At 36.6% G+C, this 20,275-nt stretch overlaps 1 protein-coding gene across 4 annotated transcripts in view; it reads right to left on the reverse strand.

Annotated features, from left to right (window-relative positions):
• Positions 1 to 617: 617 nt before the first annotated feature.
• The window catches only part of ptpru (protein tyrosine phosphatase, receptor type U), a 267,582-nt gene continuing 247,924 nt past the window's right edge, over positions 618 to 20,275 (reverse strand). For all 4 annotated transcript variants that reach the window (XM_015385720.1, XM_015385719.1, XM_015385718.1 and 1 more), the window contains 5 exons: positions 19,262 to 19,576; positions 12,548 to 12,673; positions 10,142 to 10,299; positions 4,523 to 4,658; positions 618 to 4,429 (listed from right to left, as the gene is read on the reverse strand). In XM_015385720.1, coding sequence (XP_015241206.1) covers positions 4,367 to 4,429; positions 4,523 to 4,658; positions 10,142 to 10,299; positions 12,548 to 12,673; positions 19,262 to 19,576 — 798 coding nt within the window. In that variant the 3' untranslated portion in view covers positions 618 to 4,366. The remainder of the gene's footprint in view (positions 4,430 to 4,522; positions 4,659 to 10,141; positions 10,300 to 12,547; positions 12,674 to 19,261; positions 19,577 to 20,275) is intronic.

Here is a 20,275-nt window from a genome sequence, read left to right on the forward strand (position 1 = left end):
AGAAAAATAATAAACAGTAGAGATACAATAGCCAAATAATTCATAAGAAAGGACAAGGTTTTGGCCAAGTAAAAGTCCAGGCTTTGGTTCAGTTAAGAGCATAAATCATTCATGCTTAATAAAACTTTCTGTGGCTGATATTAGATCTCGATTCAGCAGAAGAGTGGATCAAAATTCTTCAACACACCTGAAGGCTCCTATTTCCAGATATTTCTGACACTTGATGACAAATGGCCAGGCTGAATATGGCTACATTACTGAAAAAAAACCTACAGTACATCATTTGAAAACTAGATTTGTATAAATCATTCATGTTAGGTGTGTATTGTATGAAATTGTATTTGTTGATGCAAGATATTCTGTTGAGGTTAAAAAAGAAAAACAAATGACATCTTACAGGAGGGGAGGAAGTTTTTTGCAGCAGTAATCACTGCAGTGAGTTTTCTAAACAGGTAAATGGTTGGAGCAAGGAGGAAAATTATTAAACTGAGTCTAGGGTTTGTGAGCTCTCCTGCAAACAAAACCTTCGTAAAAACAGGAAAAGTATTTTTTCTTTTTGTGTGCACATTTAAATAAAAAAAAAAACAACAACAACAACAAAACATCTAATTCTCCCCATTTCTGTTTTATTGTTGATCAATATCCATCACAGGGAATTCCTTTCTAAGATATACATCTGCCCCCCATCTCTATATGTCCCCTTAAACAAACTCCTATTCTCCACAATTACAATGGTTCAAAAACACAGTAGTCATGTATGTTTCGTACAGGTATAAACATGGGTTTTCAGGGATGCTATGATGGCAGTCGGAGCCATAGCCAGAGAGCTTTGGAATGGTTTAAGTACAATACACACACACAGCGGGTAAAATAAATCATATGCAGAGCAAGATAGGCTGAAATCAATAAACAGAAATGAAAAGCTGAATAATTCATGTGTGCTTTGATGAGTGCAGGGATCAACACCCAAACTTTGATGTCTAGCAACAAAACCAAATGATCACGAAAGGTCATTTACAGCACATTCTGCTTTATGGGTTTGCAGTGCTTACGTAATGAATGTCTTTACTCAGATCAGACATTTAACATATTATTCACATAGTATTCACAGAACAATATACATCTGTATGTACATATTCCTTCCACTCTCAAGGAAAAAAGTGTCCAGGCACTTTCTCCAGCAAGTCTGGAGCCAGATCATTAATTGTTACTCTTTAGCTTCTCATCAAAACTCAAAATACTTTATGTGTGTGTGTTTGTGTGAACAATCCTTCACACGCTCACGCCAAAATAAAGTGGACTGTGAGCAGCAAACTTTCAGCAGAGTATGTCTATAGCTGCCATTTTTCAGCTTCATTGAACTTCTGGCTTTTTCTTTGCTTATCAAGGAAGGTCCTGCAGCCAGGGTCTTCACCTCCACCAAGAAACCCCTTTATCTCAGAAGAGATGGGTGAGCAGAACACGCTTTAAGTGGTGATAATACAAAGTAGTATATATTAGTTGTTCTAGAAAAGAAGATCTATAATGTAGGCATGGGTTGGTTTCAAACTGAGGAAGGCAAATATGTAAAGCATACTCTAATTATTATTACTCATAAACAATCTAAATTTTTTTCAGCTTTGTTGCTAAAATATAATCTATTGATCATTATAACTCTACAAAAATGTATTCCAAGAAATGTATATCTATTCAGAAGAAATATGCATGAAATGTATTAGAAGGCGTAGACATAACAGAAAAATGACAAATGAGTGTTTGGATAGTTTTGCTTTTTTAAAATCAGTATTGGATTTAAAAACCTAAGTTTATGTCTAAACTCAGTTAGTGTTACTGAAAACTATAAGGTAAATGTCTTAAAACTGTAAGCTAGAAATATGTTTGTGCAGGCCTTTCCACCTTAGCTTGACATACTTTATCACTTTTTTGGGTACAAAAATTGCATGAGGCCGCTCATTCCAGCTGTGCGTCAGTTTGCACCAGTCTGGGAGATCCTTTAAGATTGGAGGATATTGCAGATGATCTACTTGATTGATTATTTAAAATACTTAACGAATAATGTAAATAAGCTAATAAGCAACAGCTAAAGTTAGAAGATCTTGCAGCATCAAATACAGTAATGTTAAATGCTGATGAAATGTGCATAATGCTACACCAAAAAGAGCTTTTTTATAACAAAGTTTTACTCTTTTGAATTCCCTACTGTAGTTCTGAAAGGCCAAAGGGACTATTCCTATTGCTGCTCTAGTTATAGGAAAATATTCTATACAGTTTTTCAAATTGTTAGATGTATGTACTAGAAATGTCTTGTCATGTATTTATATTTAAAATATAATGAGAAGACTTTCTGTCTCTTGATGATTCATCAGATTATAATCTAGGGCCAAATAATTGCTTTTCTTTTACTTGGATTGTAAACAAATGCTCCTAAATCCAAACCTTTAGCTGACTTGTAAATAGGGAGCGGACTATCTTACCTCAAATAGAGACACTTTAAAGCAGTGAACATATACAGATTAAAATTTTAACAATAAAATAGTTCAGTCCTTTCTTTAAGAATTTAACCAGACCCAGTTTAGAAATCACAAGTCCAGTCGAAGCTAAAAAAACAGCAAAATAAATTGTAAAAAAAAAAAAGTCACGATGTGACAAACAATAAAAACAAAGGAGATCATAATATCACGTAAAGTCATCAGCACCCAAGATGTTGTCCTTAAGTAAAAAATGTCTTGTAAGGTAAATATCTTTTCCTACCCGTTTAGACCTGGCCCTTCATTAAACTTAAAGCACATTACTGTAAGTACATGTCTTATTATTTTAAACATGTGTAAAGCTGTTTTGTCTCTGATTAAAAAAAAGTGCAATAAATTAAACAGGAAACCAGCCCATGCCAAGAAAAAAAAAAGTTTCTGTTATATTTAGAAATGTTGCTGGTTGGGCCAACTAATAGGATGAACCATATTCCTTATTCCGACCTCATGCAGGCAGACAGATCCGGTTGTCAGCAACATTGACCTGTAGCTGAAAAATATATATAACTCTTTTTCTTTTTTTTTTTACCCAGTATCTGATAACCATGAAGCAGCTTCTGAAGTCAGAAGTTATTCCTTTTCTTTACCATATTCTTACCAAAAATAGGATGGGAATCCACCAGTAACGCTGATGGATAAGAAGTTGTTTCCCTCTGCACAATCTTAATGCAGCTCTTTATTAATACAGTACATATTTACTCAACAACAATAACAACAACTAATTTCATGTCAAAAAATCTCTAATTCCCACACCTGAAATGTTCAAATTGAAACTGATTTAGCTTTGATAGTTTACAGAATAACCTAATAATTCAGACAACGAAATAGTAAAACCAGGTAACGCTGCACTGGTAAGACACATCACCACAGTATTCATGGAACATCAGTTTTCACATCAGCACTATGGCAGCTCAGCACAGTTTCCTGCTGATCCTTTTTCTTTTGCATGGGGGTATATAAAATACAAACAATCACTTGCATGATACAGTTCAGCTGCATGTTTGTTGACATACATCGAGATGAAGTAGAAGAACAAAGCAAAAGGATTCAAGTCAGTCAGTCAGTCAGTGGGATTGGCACTGTGAGAGTAATGAGACATGAATCTCTCTTCGTGGTACCAGAAGTCCTGCTGCGCTGCCTGGAAATGCCCGGCTGAAGCACACATGGTAATCCAGCACACACGTAAGGGCAAAACACATCACACTGCAATACTATACAGTTTATTCTGCAATGCTGCTTAATTCTGGAGAATGGAGACTTTAAGTTCGGATTCTGAATGAGCTTTTCTCCAGCAGTATAAGTTTTAAAATTCATGTTTAGATTTAAAGATTTCTTTTTTTTTTTTGGTTACCATTATACAATAAGGCAGTTTATGGTACTGTACAGAAGTCATGCCACAATCACAACGGATTGTTTTTGCAGAGAGCCATTGGGAAAAAAATTATTTACCCAAGTTTGAGTAAGTCAGCTCCAGCTTTGGAATAACCAGCCAGTCTCCATCCTGTTTGAAGAAAAATGACGCACAGCCATGGGAAACGTTCCTTAAGGTAGGGTCTGGATGTTGTATTTAGCACAAGAGGTTCAGTCCAAGAGGCAAAATAGACCAGGTGAAACAGATATATCAAAAGGAGATAAACATCACCAACAAGAAGGAAATAACTATTTTACATTAAAGGTTAAATGTTAGAACCTTTTTTTTCTCCTCAACATTCCTTCTGTTAGTTCAAGGCCGAGTCCAGAGGTCCATATTTTAAAGACGAAGGGAGGACACCGGTTGGCTCCAAAGCACATCTCCCACGTAGGAGGGAACCGCTGCAGCTGTCATAAACATTTAGCTGCTATCTGTCTTCAAAGCAGTCCAAGTACTCCAGGACAAGGTCATAGCAGAATCGATACTGGTCCTAAAAGAATAAATAAAAACACAGCCAGAAATTGTTATTTTTCTCTTTACTGTTCATTTGTAATAAAAAAAAAATTTAACTCTTTTTTCTTACCAGGGACTCCACCATGTTAGGTTTACAGTTACGTAAAGTTTTGACAGCATAAAAGATGTCCGCCATGTTCTGGTACTGGATCATCTCCAGGAGGATGTTGCAGGCACAGAAGGTCCCACTACGACCCCCACCATTGCTACAGGTAAGTATAAAAAGGATTTTAATGAATGGCAACACCTGTGAAAAACTCTTTTTTCTGATTATCTGTCAGTCTTCATCAAAAGCAGTACGCAGTGAAAGTAAAGGAATAAGATTTCATTAAAGAGCATTTTGGTATTTAAGGTTTGCAGTCTTTTTGTTGTCTTCTTTTTCCAGCAGCCACTAGCATCTTTTGACCTTAGAATTTACAAAACGACATGCTGTTAAGCAGCTTGTCATATATCTTTTCTTCCTCCCTTAAAATGATCATACAGCTATACTAGACCAGAGAGCTAAAATATCAACACAGAGTTTTACACCTAAAGCAATTCAGTGAGTATTTGAATGAGCATCATTTAGAAGCATCAATATATGGGGGGAAAGAGAGAGAGAGAGGAGGTGGAAACATCCCTTCAAAACCTTCTCGGTATATATAAGACTTAAGGAAAATGTGTTTTGCTCTGAACTTGAGATAACGTTTTAATGCTTATTGAAAGAGCTGTCAGAAATCCTCTCTTCTCATAAATACAGACTGTTTGGAGCACTTGGTCTTCGTTCAGTGGACGGTAATTTGTTGCTGCCCCCCAGGTGGGTATAGAAGTTGGATGGATAGGTATTTATAAGTTTGGCTTTATTTATTCAGGTACATTGATGGGTTGAGGTCTTATTCTTTATTCAAAACTACTGTTAGAAACTTGTCGTGTAACACAGAATGCATCCAGTATGTGTGTCTGTGTGGAAAAGGAGCGCATTGCAATTCTTAATATTGCATAATTTGCATAATCTCAACAGAATTGATCAAAACTTGTGAATGTTGATCATTGTGAAGAATTTGCACACATCATTCATACTTTTTCATAGTACATTCCTACTTTTAAAGCTTGCAAACTAGATTAAGACTGTATTGAAACATGTTTCTTCTTTTTTTTTTCCATCAAAAAAGTTATTTTATATATTTCGTACTCTTTTAGTTTTATTCTTTTGTGCTGGACTATATATAGTAGCTAATTTAACAGTTCCCAGGACACATTTACAACTCTCTGCTTCCCCCAAAGGGCCAAATGTTGGCTTAGCTTCGCATGTCTGTGGTTTATGCAATGATCTTAGATTTCAGCTGCATTCTCTCTAAATCTAAGTTCAATAGGTTCAGTAGTGGTGTAACTAATACCTTAAAAGAAAGCATCATTGTGGTGAAAAATTTGTAAAAATTTCCAGAGGGAGTGAATATAAAGCTCAGCTGCCCCACTTTCTTCCACACAAACACCTACTGCCTGTTTGACCCATTATATACTAGTGTGTCGCACTCACAACCATGACAACCAAAGCACAAGCATGGCTGCAGACACAATCACAGTGACAAGCCGTGTCATCCCACCGACACAGTCATAATCACAGCTACAGTCTAAATTAGTCAGTGCAGCTTTTGTAGTGAGACATGGATGAATCAACTCTCCAAGTTCTGTTTCTAAATGCAGAGGTTCAGAGTTGTGCATGAACACACACACAGTTCAGGGCAAATCCTGTGGCTACAAGCAGGATCATTTAAACACACACAGCATGTAGGACTGAGTCAATCTTGTGTGGATCAAAGGGAAAGGAAAAGGAGCTGCAAGTTTAAAAAAAAAAAAGTGAGGAATAGCAAAACATCACGCAAGAAAACACAAAGCTTCAAGAAATAATAGACGCTGACCCCCTGGGATCCCCTCACATGTATCATTCCAGTTAAGAATAATACAATTTTCATAATTCTCTTAGTACTTCACAGAGCAAGGAGAAAGGACAAGTCAGATATAGTTCAGCCTACTATTTCAGGCTCCGGTATGTCAGCAAAATATAGCTGGATTGCCATGAAATTTCACTTAGCTAAGTTTTGATTATCCCTGAAGGGTTTGTCCTCTGTGGTTACCACCAAATTCAATATGAGTCTCAATTTTCCTCTAAGAATAAACAATTCTTTTGATCAATAAACTACTTAGATGGGATTATTCCACAACAACTTTTAAAAGAGGAATTTAAATACCAAGAATGTCATTTATTAAAAGGCTTTTTTCCTAAAACGTCTACGTGACATTATTTTCTAACCTAATACTTAAATATTTTGTGTTAACATATGTGTTTATCTGTTAACTGTTGTTTTTCAAAGGAATGTGGAAGGGTGGTCATTCTGGGTTAGAGATAATGACCAGAGCGATTAGATGACTGGAGTCAATGCCAGTCTCAAAACAACACTGAGGATCAAAGAATCCCAGTGTTTTTCATTCATCTGCTGGAAGAAATACAAAGCAATGCAAGAAAACCTGAAAGGTGTAATGATATTGGTATAAATCTGAAACAACCTCTGAATCTCTGAAATCAAGTGAGATTCAATCAGATAGTGATTATAATGATCATAAGGATCTTCATGGCAAAACGCCCAATGACTGAGCTGGGACTGTGGAATGGTGAGAACTGATTAGCCCCAGTTCATTGAGTATGTGTTAATTTGGTGCATTAATTAGATTTTCTTTTCTGGAGATTTAAAGAGCAATGCTAACATTGTCTATAAGCGTATGGCCTTTAAAAATAATACGGCTATGCTTATGGATATGTTCATAAGGAGGGTCAGTGTCTTTCAGTGTCTGTCTTTATGTCTAGTCATCGTACCACTACAGAAATAATGATGTTAGTGCACAGTTCATGGTTAGGTTGGTAACCCATTTACTTTACTTAGCCCTATGTTTTCCAAGGCTAAAGTTGGCTAATTGTAGCTTCTGGTTTTATAATTAAACGTACAACTTTTCAAACTAGGACTAGATTATTCTAATCTAATAGCAGAATCAAACCAACCCAGTCAAGTTCAAGTTGTTAGAAAGGGCAATTGTTATTTAGTTGTTATTTGTTATGACAGAGGTAATTGGAAAGTAAATAACACAGGTAACATACAAACATACTAAGTGCCTTGCAAAACTATTCAAATTCAAATGTGTAACATAACTGTTTATGTTATAATGCAACTATATGTCAATCTACAGAATCAGATTGTGTCATAGTTGATTTAGTAGGAAAACATCAAATAAATTTGATGTTTAAATTTAAAGTAGAAAGATTTTGTAAAAACATTAAGAGCTGCAGGTCTTCTGGGTATGTGGCTATAAAATGAGACATTCTCAGATGGCCATTTTACCCCAGATAGCTTAAACTAGGCCAAACTCGATGGTTACTATTGGTAAATATCAATATCCAACTCTTACTCCCAACTTTGCATTAGATTTAAGTCTGGATTTTGAAGCCGTTAAGCTAATGCATAAATATATTGGTCCTTAACCAGGTGTATCAAACCCCAGTTATCAAGGGCCAGTACATTTAAATATTTACATCTAACAGTTGTTTCATGAGCATGACAGTAGAACTTGGTCACATCCTTAGTTAAGGTCAATCTATGGCAGATATTTTAAACTCTAATCTGATCTGAATGATGTTTAGAGAAAATGTGGTACTGGAAAGTAAATTTCATTTGCACGGAGAATGCCTTTACAGCCACTAAAAGATTTTCTTTTAGAGATGTCATGAAACCTGTGTTATCCAACTGGACTTCCATCTTCCAGGTCCCTGGGTGAAGCTCTAGTATCAGCTCACGCAATCCACTGGATCTCCCCATAAAGCTCAGCAGACCGTCTCGCTAACCAGCAGTCTACAGACTGACCAACTTCATCTATCTCCACTCCACCACCAGTTTCAGGCCTGGGGGGGAAACAGCCCTATTCTTTACTCCTGTTCACGCATATCTATCAGAATTCAGCGCTATGTTTCCTACCGAGGTCTAAGCGCCAAAAACAAAGTAATTCTATCAATACATTTCTTCTAATTGTCTTTTCTCTTCCTGTGAGTTTTTCAGATTGAATTGTATTCAGCTCCATTTATTGTCCTGTTAACACTGATCGCTCCCCTTTCCTGCTTAGAAAGCAAACCAACAACTTGATCCTGTTACCACCAGAATTCACTGTGCGGAAATGTCCAGGCAGACAGCATTATAAGTATTCCATTGCACAAAGGATTTTGCATGGAAGGTCTCATGTGACCAACATAGTCAAGGTGTTTGCTCTGTTCACTATAGATTCTCTCTCTCTAACAAATCTTAGAAGCTGATACAGAATTATAGTTATAGTGGTCTTTGAATATTATTATTGCCAACAGTAGCTGGGTTTCATTTGGAACTAATAGGACTAAAAGCAAGTATTGGTTAAAACTTTTTAAATTTGTATTTGTGATGAAAATAACCACTTGTATAATTTGTTTGTCCTTCAAATGTATGTTCTAGTTTATGTTCTTCCAGCACTTTCATTTCAACAATGATTTTGATAGTTTTAATGTGAAAAGGTTCAAAAGGTATGACTGTTAACAGCTACTGTAAATCCTATAGGTATCACACGTACAACGTTATGTTGCAGTAAAAAGAGTACAAATAGAGAGAAAGAGATTTCTCTCTGCAGTAAACAAGGCTTTAAAATGTTTAAATCAGTTCTGGGAAACAATATTGGATTTTCTGGAAGCTACATCTGTCTAATCTGATTAGGCTGTTTTTGAGTTTATAACACTTCATAAAAAAACATGCATTTGATAGAGTGCTTCTTGCATAAAGTAGAAATATGTCCTCTTTACAAAACATAAAAATAGCAGTAGGAGAAATGCTACAAGCAGCAATAAATTGAGAAACAACAGCAACGAGTGGCATGTCTGGTGAAATACTGTCCTGGTCATCAGAAATGAAAGGCAATATCTATAAAGTACTGGAGGACAATCCACTTCCTCTCTCCTGGGACAGATGCAGCAAATGTGGGTGTGGGCGACTCTGCAGCGTATACAAGCAATATTAAGGTAATCAATCGTCGTCAGTGCTTTGGCAGTGCTGGATTTAGTGTAGTTGGAGCCATCGCATTCTGTATTAAGGCATAATTGATTTGATCTGAATAATCTCCCTCCTGGTTGTCGTGTGTAACGCTGTGTGACAGCACTGAGTGATGTGTTTTCGGATGAGAGAGGGAGAGGGTGGCGGGTAAAAACGTGTGACGGGTCGGCAATGAGCTAGGCGCCCCATTCATATTCATCAGTAGGGTGTTCTCTTCAGGGGTTTGGTGTGACAGAGGCCCGTAGATACAGCATACTGCTCCATACAGTAGCCCAGCATGAAGCATTACACCAAAAATTTTATTTTCCACATTATAAAAATGCAGCCATGATGAATCGTGCAGCTTCTCAATGCACCAAATGACAGAGCAGGCTTGACACAGCCTCTGTCTCTCATCAAACAGATTTGCTTATGATGTACTGTGTTATTTTGCATTGCGCCCCTCTGCGAAGAAGCCTTATGTTTTAAATGTCATTCTTCACAAGCAGTGATTTGCCATGCTAGACCCTTTCAAAAAGGGACAGAATGTTTTTCTTCCTCCCCTCTCTGTTCTTTGATTTACAATACATTATAGATATTCTGAAATGATGACTTACAGGCAGTGCACAACAGTACGCCCTTCTCCACACTCCCTTTGCCACTTGTGCACTTGAGCCAGCAGGCTGAGGAAAGCCTTCTTGGAGTCGGGAACGTCCCGATACGCGGACCAGCGAAGGAACTGGAACTGACACACCACAAGCTGGCCTTCCTGGAGCTTTAAAACACAGATAAGATAAAATACATCAGCAAGTGTTGTAACTGAGTAGAACTTATGCCAGATATTTCTATAGTTTACAGACTTTCAATACCTAACCTGATAAAAACAGGCTGGTAGAAAGGAAGGGAATGAAAAAAAGATACATTTAGATGGATGGAGGGACGGACGTCCATCCATCCATCTAAATGTATCTTTAGATCAGAATCAGGGAGTTGTAAAAACTCTCCAAACTGCCTCCAGCCTTATCAGCTGTGCTCACTCAGCAACCTGACTGTCACATATACTGTATGAGTCTGTAGGTGTAAGTGGGCCCCGTGTTCTGTGTGAAAGAGGTCCCTGTATGTTCATAACCCTATCTTGTACAATCTCACCCAACACTTAAGGACCAGCGGAGGACTGTAACTCATGCAAATTGGGCCAGCAAAGACATTCACGATGCACTAAGGAATAGCTTCTCAGAGATGTGAATTTATACTTTCCACATTTGCACTGTTTTCTTCCACAGATATGTGCTTACAATGCACATCCTCTGTCTTTTCCTCTCTAGTGTAGGATATCACTGTCTGAAACATGACATCTTCCCTATACAGCATATAGACTAGCTTAAAGTAGTTGAGGTATGAGTTATTTCTGTCTGATTTGATTCTGCCCGTGTTGTGTTAAGCTGCCCTTTGCCTGACTGATGTGAACCGAGTAGAAAAAAGGTGCCACAGGTAGAGAAGGGGAATGACAAGGGCAACCAACTGAGGAGGGAAGGCTGCCAATCAACAAAGAAAGTCGTCGCGGATTTTATAATGGCACAGGGGAGAACACTGTGAATACAGATTCCCTCTATAATTGGCGCAATAGTTATCCTCAGAAGAATGCATGCATGTTCTTAAGCAAAGAACTGCATATGACACATAAGTGGGGGGAGCCATGTTCTGTAATCTACTATCTAAGTCAGTGTCTTTATTTAGATTATATTACAATCACTTTGTAGTTCTGTAAAAGTTTAGACAAGTTTTTGAACAAACAAAAGGAAAATCTGCTTTCGAGTGTTGGAAAATACTCTACAACTCATAAATAAATCAGCCATTGCGGCTTTAAAATTTCTTCTTTTGAGATGCTAGAAACCGCATAAGAAATAATGACATCTAGAAATTGAAAAAGGGAAGAGAATGAGATTTACGGTACGAGTGTCAATGAGCTTCCCTTAAATCTGTTCCATTCAAAGAAAGCTTGATAAGATTCACTTGTGTGGCAATTTCATTTGATGTATGAAAGCATTCACATCCCTGGTACTTTTTAACATTTGTCACCTAAGGAACAAAAAATTTCAATGTGTCTAAAATCCAATATGGCTTTAAAATTTCTGAAAATGTTAATAGTGCAGAATGTCTCATGCATTTGTATGTAGCCCACTTTTATTTTATCCCATGGCAGCAATGCTAAAAAAAATGACTTTGGTTTTATGAGAATAGAGAAACATACAGCAATACAGCAAGTCTTGGAGAAAATCAGCTGGAGCCTTAAAAAGCCTTGGAACTAAGATGAAGGTTCAATACTTTGTGTTAGAGTGGTCGAAGACTGTACCTCAAAAGATTTCATACAATGCATTTTCTGCTTGCAAACTGATGTACTTAGGTTTTCTACATCCATTCTAACCTAAATCAAGCTATTATACAAAGAAATACTGCTATACTTTTCAGTCTGGATGTGCAATACTTGAAGACACACACTCACAAAGAACAGTGGTGCCAAAAAATATAAAAAGCATAGAAAATATATATAAGTTTTTAGTTAGAATGTGACAAAAATATAAAAAAGCTTAAGGTGTATTACTTGATTTGCACAGCATTGCTTAAAGTACTGTGCAGAAGTGTTGTTCCTCAAAATTTTCAAAAAGTCAGATTTATAAAGTTGTCTGAATCAACTTTTAATCATTAGTTTGATATGCTTTTAAAGAAATAAGGGCTGTATAAAGATTTTTACAGTACTCTTGCTTTTTACTTAACTGCTACAATCTAAAAACTTCCACATACATTATACCTATAAATATCCGTCATAATAAATCAGATACACACAAACAAGAATTCAGACTGAGAGATATTTTATGTTTTATCCATCATCTATTTTTCAGGAGCAGCTTTTGCGGCTGTTTAAATTATTTTTGGAGAAATATATGATTACATTGCCAGTGAACACAGCTAATGTAGCTCTTAAAAGGTTGTTTGAAACAACATGTCCTCTGCAGCAGACTTACCCTGGTGACGTTCTTGACCCTAAACAGCCGGGTAATAACATCTTCATCAGCCGACATGGACAGAAACTCCACCTCCATGGGTCCGTACTGCTGTAAACCGGGCTCAGGCCAGTATTGCACACATGGCTGTGGAAAGAACAGGGGTCACAGAGAGAGGTAGTTTCATTAGTGAACTATTCTGACCTGTACAGCTTTAAAAATTATAAAGGAAGAGAGAATGCTGTGTATAGTTAGAACATCTATATAAACTGTTGAAATGAAGAAGACAACAAGCTTTCCACACCAGTAATGAGTAAGCTAGTGTTACTACCTTTAAACTGCGGTTAGGAAGAGGATGCAAGGCATTAGAAAATGACAATAGAAGTGCAAAATAATAAAATCCAAAGTCACAAACAAGTTCTCAAAGAGATGTCCGAGCAGGACCCTTCCATAAACAATAAAATGGAGTCTGTAGAGCAGTTTTTAGGCTGAGGTCACAAATCCTCCTTTGACCCTAAGTATTTAAGATAAAAGATCCTCAAAGTAGAGAGATTAAAAGGCCACAATGTTAGCAACTGTCTTTGATAAAATCCAAATTTACACCATCTTACTAAATATCGTATTCATATTAAACAATTGCAATATTTACCTACAAAGAATTAAGGCGGATTGTACCCAAATAAGCACAATATAAGGATGAGTTACTCTAACACTTACTAAAAGTCCAGAGAAGTTGATATGGATTCCAATATGTCAAAATCCCAAATGTTTCATGACTAAGGATGAAAGCAATTCAAGAATGTTTACATTCTAACTAAATGAGAGAGACACTGTGCTGTGATTAATAGAAACTTTAACCTCTTAATGATCAGAATGGAAAGTGTTCTTGTATTGAACTAGAAGTATGTGAGAAGTAATATTGGGTAAGTAATATGTATGTCTTCCTGAAAGAAAGGTACAGTTTTCGGTTGGAGAGTAAAATTGTTTGGAGAGATAATCGCCTGTGGTCCATTAATATTACTGGCCGGCTAACATACATGCCTCCTTAAACTAGACAGAAACTTTTGGTGATACTAGAGTCTAAGACCATAAGTCATAACAGCACATATCTTAATCAAGTCTGAAGAATTAGTTTTTTGAATCTTGCTACTCGCTACTCAATTTCTAATCCAAAACGGGCTCCAAAACACTACCCCTACTAATAAACCCTCCTTTGAACACCCTGCTATTGTGCAAATTCTCCCACTTTGAAATCATGGAGGTGTCTGAAATTGTCATCGAAGGTGCATGTCCACTGTGAGAGAGTTGGGATGAAATAATGACGGACCTCTCCAAGCCAAAACAGTAACATCCATCCTTCCCCTTTCTGTCTGATGCTTAATAAGTGCTCAGCTTGGGTGAACTAGGTAGAATAGAGAGTTGTGTTTTTGTTCTATTTGAAATAAGCTTTCTGATTCAACTGCTGACGATTTTAAAGAATTTTAGAATTTTAAACCCCTCTTCCTTTTGTTTATTTGTACTTATTTTCAGTAGTGTTTAGTGTATGCATATTTATTAGATATAATAATACTGTGATTATTAGCTAATAAAGGTGCTATTGTATGGTGGTCTTATGTATTTATTTTATACAGTGAATGATTAATTAATTGGATTTATTCTTCTTTCACTAATATCCGTATGAACGGAGACACATTTATTTGGTTGGTGATGAATAATTTTGCTAATAGCCATAGTCTAACTTACTAAACTGGGGAAAGACAACTGAATATAAACAGCCGATTCAGGAGTCCAACCTTTTATGTAAGAGACTAAGAACCATGGCCATTAAGGAAATTACAGTTATAATCATTCAGCTAATAATAACTAATTAGTTTTACCCTTGATTTTAATGACCTATTAAATAACTAAAACTTCCAGTTGCAGTTAATTAATATGTTTATAATATTCTAGTAAACTTGCACAAAAACTTGCACAACATAATCTAAAAAAACTTCCACAAATCACAATATATAATTTTTTTTAACAATTTATTTGTATGAAACAGCTGCAAATTAGTATTTGAACACCTGACTATGAGCTAGAATTTTGACCCTAAAAGACCTGTTAGTTTGCCCTTAAATTGTCCACCTCCACTCCATTTATTATCCTAAATTACATGCACCTGTTTGAGGTCCTTAGCTGCATAAAGACACCTGTCTGCCTCATACAATCAGTAAGAAAATGACTACTAACATGGTCAAGTTCAAAGAGCTGTCCAAAGACTCTAGAGAGAAAAATGGAACCCTCCACAGGCTGAAAAGGGCTATGGGGAAAAGGTCAAGCAGCTTGGTAAAAAAAAAAAGGTCCACTGTTGGAGCAATCATCAGAAAATGGAAGAAGCTAAACATAACTGTCAATCTCCCTCGGACTGGGGTTCAAAGCAAGATCTCACCCCGTGGGGTCTCAGTGATCCTAACAAAGGTGAGAAATCAGCCCAGAACTACAAGAGAGGAGCTGGTCAATGACCTGACAAGAACTGGAACCGCCGTTTACAGGGTTATTGTTGATAGTAAACTAAGAAGTTGAAAAGTTAAAAAACATACCACTAAACTTAATCTTCCAAGTTTGAAGACATTTCCAGTTCAAATGTCTCGATTAGCGTTGAGTTCCAAGCTTTGTAGAGTAGCTTAACAGCTACTAAGCTTTGTAGAGTAGCTTAACAGCTTTTCTAAGCCTTGTTATGGCTTAGAAAAAATGCAAATTGAACCAGAAGAACAGGTCCAGCCCCAAGAAATGAGGAGTCATTGAGGTCTTTGTTAGCCTGCAAAACCCGATACTGGCCTATGCCTCTGAAAAGGGGAGTCGTTGGGGTCATTGTTGGCCTGGCTGAACAGGTGAGATGTTTTGGTCCCCTGCATGGAGATGAGGGTGGAGATGATAGAGGGAAGGAATTAGCTCTTTTGCTACATTGTAGGTTTTTGAAAGCTGAAACCTGAGTCCACCTCCTCTGTTTAAGGTTGGGCTTCCTCTCTTAACATAAGTGGCTTCGTTTACACCCCTCTCAAACCACCTGTCTTCTTTGTCAAAAATGTGAACAATCTGGTCCTCAAATGAATGTCCTTTGTCCTTCTTTCTCTGTGTTTCCTTTCCCTACTTTTCTAAATCTTAGGGATACACTGGTTCAGAACTTTGAGCTACTAAATAACCCCAACACGCATGTTATGCTTCCTCCCACCTGCAAAATTTTTAAAGAATAAAGTATTTATTTTTCTTTCATAATAATCAAGGACATTTTACTTGCTTTCATTTCCCTGAATCTGTGCTTGATTACTGTAATGATCCCTTTTAACTGTCCTATTCAAGAGGCAAGGAAACAGCTCAGCTATTCCAAAGCAGAAAGAAATCTTAACAAAAAAAAATCTGACAAATGCCATTAGGTTTATGTTGATGCAGATTTTAAAAATATTTTTTTTAGTCAATAGTCTGGTAAGCAGCAGTAAATGTATCAAAATAAGTAGTACAGATCATTTTATCAGCATTCTACAGATGGATTTTTGTCTTTAGCTTCATTATTTGTTTAGAATTATAAATAATCGAAATATTTACAGATGCTTCTCAATACATTAGATTATCATCAAAAAGAGCATTTATTTAATTAATTCAAATCAAAAACAGAATATTTATTTACAGATAAATTTTTCACATAGTAGTTAAGATTAAGTTTTATTCATTTTAATTTTTGTGGCTAGAGTCAGCAGCTTCAAAAGGCAGAAAATATGAATGCAAAAAAAAAATAAAAAAATCGCTGTTCACACAGAGCTGTATGCCAGCTTAATCATGGCCCGTTTAAAGGAAGGAATACTTTGGGAATAAAAAAAAAATACAAAAAAAAACCAAGCAACATGGACAACAGTAACCTTAAAAGGTTTGTGTCACAAAGCCATTAAAGACTTTTGGGCTGCATGGACTGTAGCTGGACTCAGTGCTTTAACAGCCATCAAAGACAGATGTACCAAGAACACAGGCTAAAACATTGGCTTTTTTCATTTAAAGCTACTTCAAACTCAGATACGATGCCAGAAACCATTAATTCAAAAATCGATGTTCCAGAGTCTGGAAGAACAGTTAAGAAGCAATTTTCAGAGATGCTTGACATCCAGTGTGAAGTTTCCATAGTTACCAGTATTGTTTTTGACAGCCATCTTAGATTAAGTCTTAGTCTGAGGCCGTTTCTTAATATGTGTATTTGTGCGTTCTCAAGTGCTCGTGTACTCGTGAAACGTCATCAACCTCAGCCCTAATACTGTTCCGATTCACAAGAGCAGCAGACCAACATCAAAGTCCCTGGATGTCCCCTCCCTATTTACTGAGTATGCATCAGAGCAGACTTGACCGTTCTTGAGCTTGACAGCTGACCCAGCATGCACTGCGGCAGCAGCAGCTTTCAATGAAGCGCTCTATTGAAAGTTCAAAGTTCTCTTTTCTGTTGCTTTTTTTCAATAAAAGTACATTTTAAGATAATTTGAGGCAAGAATATTTTACTTTAAAGCGTCACTATATGGTCTATTTACCGATTTAATGCGTAATTAAAAAAACTATTTCCAAAGTTGAGTGGACCGCAGCAACCAGCGGACCTCTGAGGCTAACGGCAGCCAGGGCTAACCGCAGCCCATCTGCAGCGCCCTCTCTCGGCAGAGCTGTGTGTGAAGTACCACAGGCTCTGATGGGGATTTTCTTTTTGTTTTATTTGGAAAAAAATTTAATTTGATTAGTGTTTATCTGACTGTGTTAATTATTATTCCCCCACTAAAGGGGGAATATTAGGGAATAATAGGCTAATCTAGAGCTGAAATGCAGCTCTAGGCATGTAGTATGAGCCGGGAATGAGGTGACATCACAGGTACGCTTCTGTTCCAATTGACCCATGTTTATGCTGCGTACTTCTGTTCTCACCAAGTCCATACTTTACTGTGTTCTTCTCAAGAACATACTTGGCGAGGACACGAGTCCGTACTCACGTTCTAGTGAATTTAGAAACAACCTTAGTTTTCAGGACGAAAAGCATTATTAGTCTTAGTCGCATTTTAGTCATTATGATATGTGATAGTTTTAGTCGATTTTAGTCGACTAAAACTTAAAAAGGAATTAACAACCAGATTCTTCACCGGACAGACAGCTCTTGCATGGATACTACAATTGTTGGGTATGGAATGCTGCCATGCAGTTCATCATTTTTGTTGGGCAGAAAACTTTTATAGACTTCAAATAAACCTTTTAATGAATTAATGCCCTACTTTATAAAAAAAAGTGTCTCACAAAATTTGTGAAAATAACAGATCTAGTTCAACACATTACATTGTTTAATGTAGCAGACAGGCAAGCTGACGAAATGTACAATAAAGGAATGGTTTTAGATATAAAAGGTTTCCATCGCAAAGCAAACACTTCCTGATCTACTATAAATTATGCATTACACACATATCAATAATATCTTCATTACTACCAAAGAACAAAAACATTATTCTTTCTACCCTGCAATTTTCTGAGAATTTGCCCCTTGGATATCACTGCTCAGGGGTCAAAATAGATTTAAATTCACAGGGTTTTGGTATTAAAACAAATACAGAGAGAACCTGTAATGCCATGGCAATCCAGACCTAAAATGAATGAATATGCTAACTAAAATGTTGAAATATTTAAAGGAAAGATAGAAAATGTTTTAATAACAGTACAAGGAAACCTTTACATCATATTTAAATAGATAGAAATGAGAACAATGAGAGAGAAATATTCGAAGATCTATATACCTTTTCATCTGGGTCTCTCTGCAAAAACAAACAGAATGCAATGAAATATTTTCTTTGGATATTAGTTAGGGATTCCTTTTGGTAGAAATTAAAGAATGTTTAGTATCACCTCTTGTTAGAAATAAAATAAAATCTTGATACTTAGAGAAAAGTATCTAAGTATCACCCCTTCTCCTCCTCCTACAATATGGAGGCCGTCAAGGTACAAAATGGCTTCTGCAAAGTCTACATGACCTTTCTTAAGTGATGGTTTGTTTACATGGATAATTCTATCAATCGTATTTTATCCGGTCTATATAGGATATAGATATAAAACAATTGCCATCATGGCTTTGTCCAGCTGCTGCCTACCTTGGTGAAGCAGGAAAAAGACTAATACAAATTGAACCCAGTAGAACTTTATATTGCCCAGTAGAACTTTTTATTGCCTACCTAGAATGGGTGACAATAGTTGAATAAACTTTTGTCTCTCAAAATGGTATCGGTGCCCTATTTGTTGGTACTCGCCGATACCAATACCACCTTTTTAGTGCTGGATCGGGGCCCCGTCCGATACTGGTATCAGTATCGGTGCAGCAATAGTTATTGCACTGTAAATATGACAAACTTTATATTTTCTAAGTGTTTTGTGAATAAGTGTTTTATAAATGAATCAGGTAAAAAAAAAAAAAGGCTTGCACCTGTGTTTAGGTATATATCGTGAGGACTGAGGTGGATTAGTGGGATGTGTGTTATTTGGTCATGCCTTAAAGTCTAGCTTGTAATAACTTAAAACCTGACAAATCGGGATGAAGTAAAGGAAATAGGAAAAGGAAATATGCATTTCAATCTTTGAGCCTGAAAGCAAAAACGTGCTGAGGTTTGTGTGTTTTAGTAAGGTGAAACATTTTGTTAAGTTTGTGCCAACAAATCACTTGTGATAAAAGTGAGCAGAAGTCCTTGCTCTTACCCATGGTGAGTTTGACTGGTTGAGTTGGTTGAGCATGACGACTGCTGTGCAACCATAGTCGAAAACCAGCCTCCAAAAATCTGCTGTGGTTCCAGGCAAAGGGTGAGGGGTCACAATGAAGGCAGCCTGCCGGTGGAAACTGTCAGCGAGAGCCGCATTGATGTAGTTATTGCTCTCCCCTTCTGTAGTGACCAGGAAGGCAAGGGCACGATCAGGAGGCAACACGTCCATGCTGCGATTCTTCTCTCGGTTTCTGGGCAACAGAGCGATGCTGCACTCTTCCACATCCAGATGGGGAGTCACAGAGTTCAGTGTCTACAAATGGAAATGTTAAAGCAGAGCATTAAAGTAAAATCAGTGATCAATTTAGAAAAAGACTAAATTAAGAAACAAGGTAGACAATAAATCTAACAAATATGGACTAAAGCACCATTTCCAGTATAAAATAATGTATCAATTGCTGTTTCAGTGATGTAAGGAGAATGGTTGGGATTTCTGCAGAACTAAGGAAAAAAATTATTGAGAATTAGCCGAAATAAAGCACCTAAAGGTCTGGTTCCCGTTATTCAAATAATTTAGATTTCTCAACACATAATATGACATTTGTTTCCAGAAAAATACAGGTAGGGGTTATTAATTATGTTATACTTTATACATATAAACAAATGCATATACAATATTTGTTATTGTATTTCTAGGTGGGATTAATAAAGTATTTTTGAATTGAATTGTTGTGTGATTTAACAATTCTCATTCATGTCTGCTCAGACCTTCTTATATTTAATCAATCACTTTTAGCTTTATAATCCCAAAAGCAACGCTATTTTAGACATAACAAACAGACATTTGACACTGATAAATCCTTTATAGTTATAAGGTTTTTATCTATTTATAAAACATAGTGTGATTAAAAATAACAAAAGATGTTTAAAAGGCAAATAAGGCACATCTTGACAGTAAGTCACATTTCATTGCTTGACGGAGGTTGGCTATAATTGTAGATTCCATCCATCC

This window comes from Cyprinodon variegatus, unplaced genomic scaffold (assembly GCF_000732505.1).
Source record: "Cyprinodon variegatus isolate N-32 unplaced genomic scaffold, C_variegatus-1.0 Scaffold346, whole genome shotgun sequence".
NCBI lineage: Eukaryota > Metazoa > Chordata > Actinopteri > Cyprinodontiformes > Cyprinodontidae > Cyprinodon > Cyprinodon variegatus.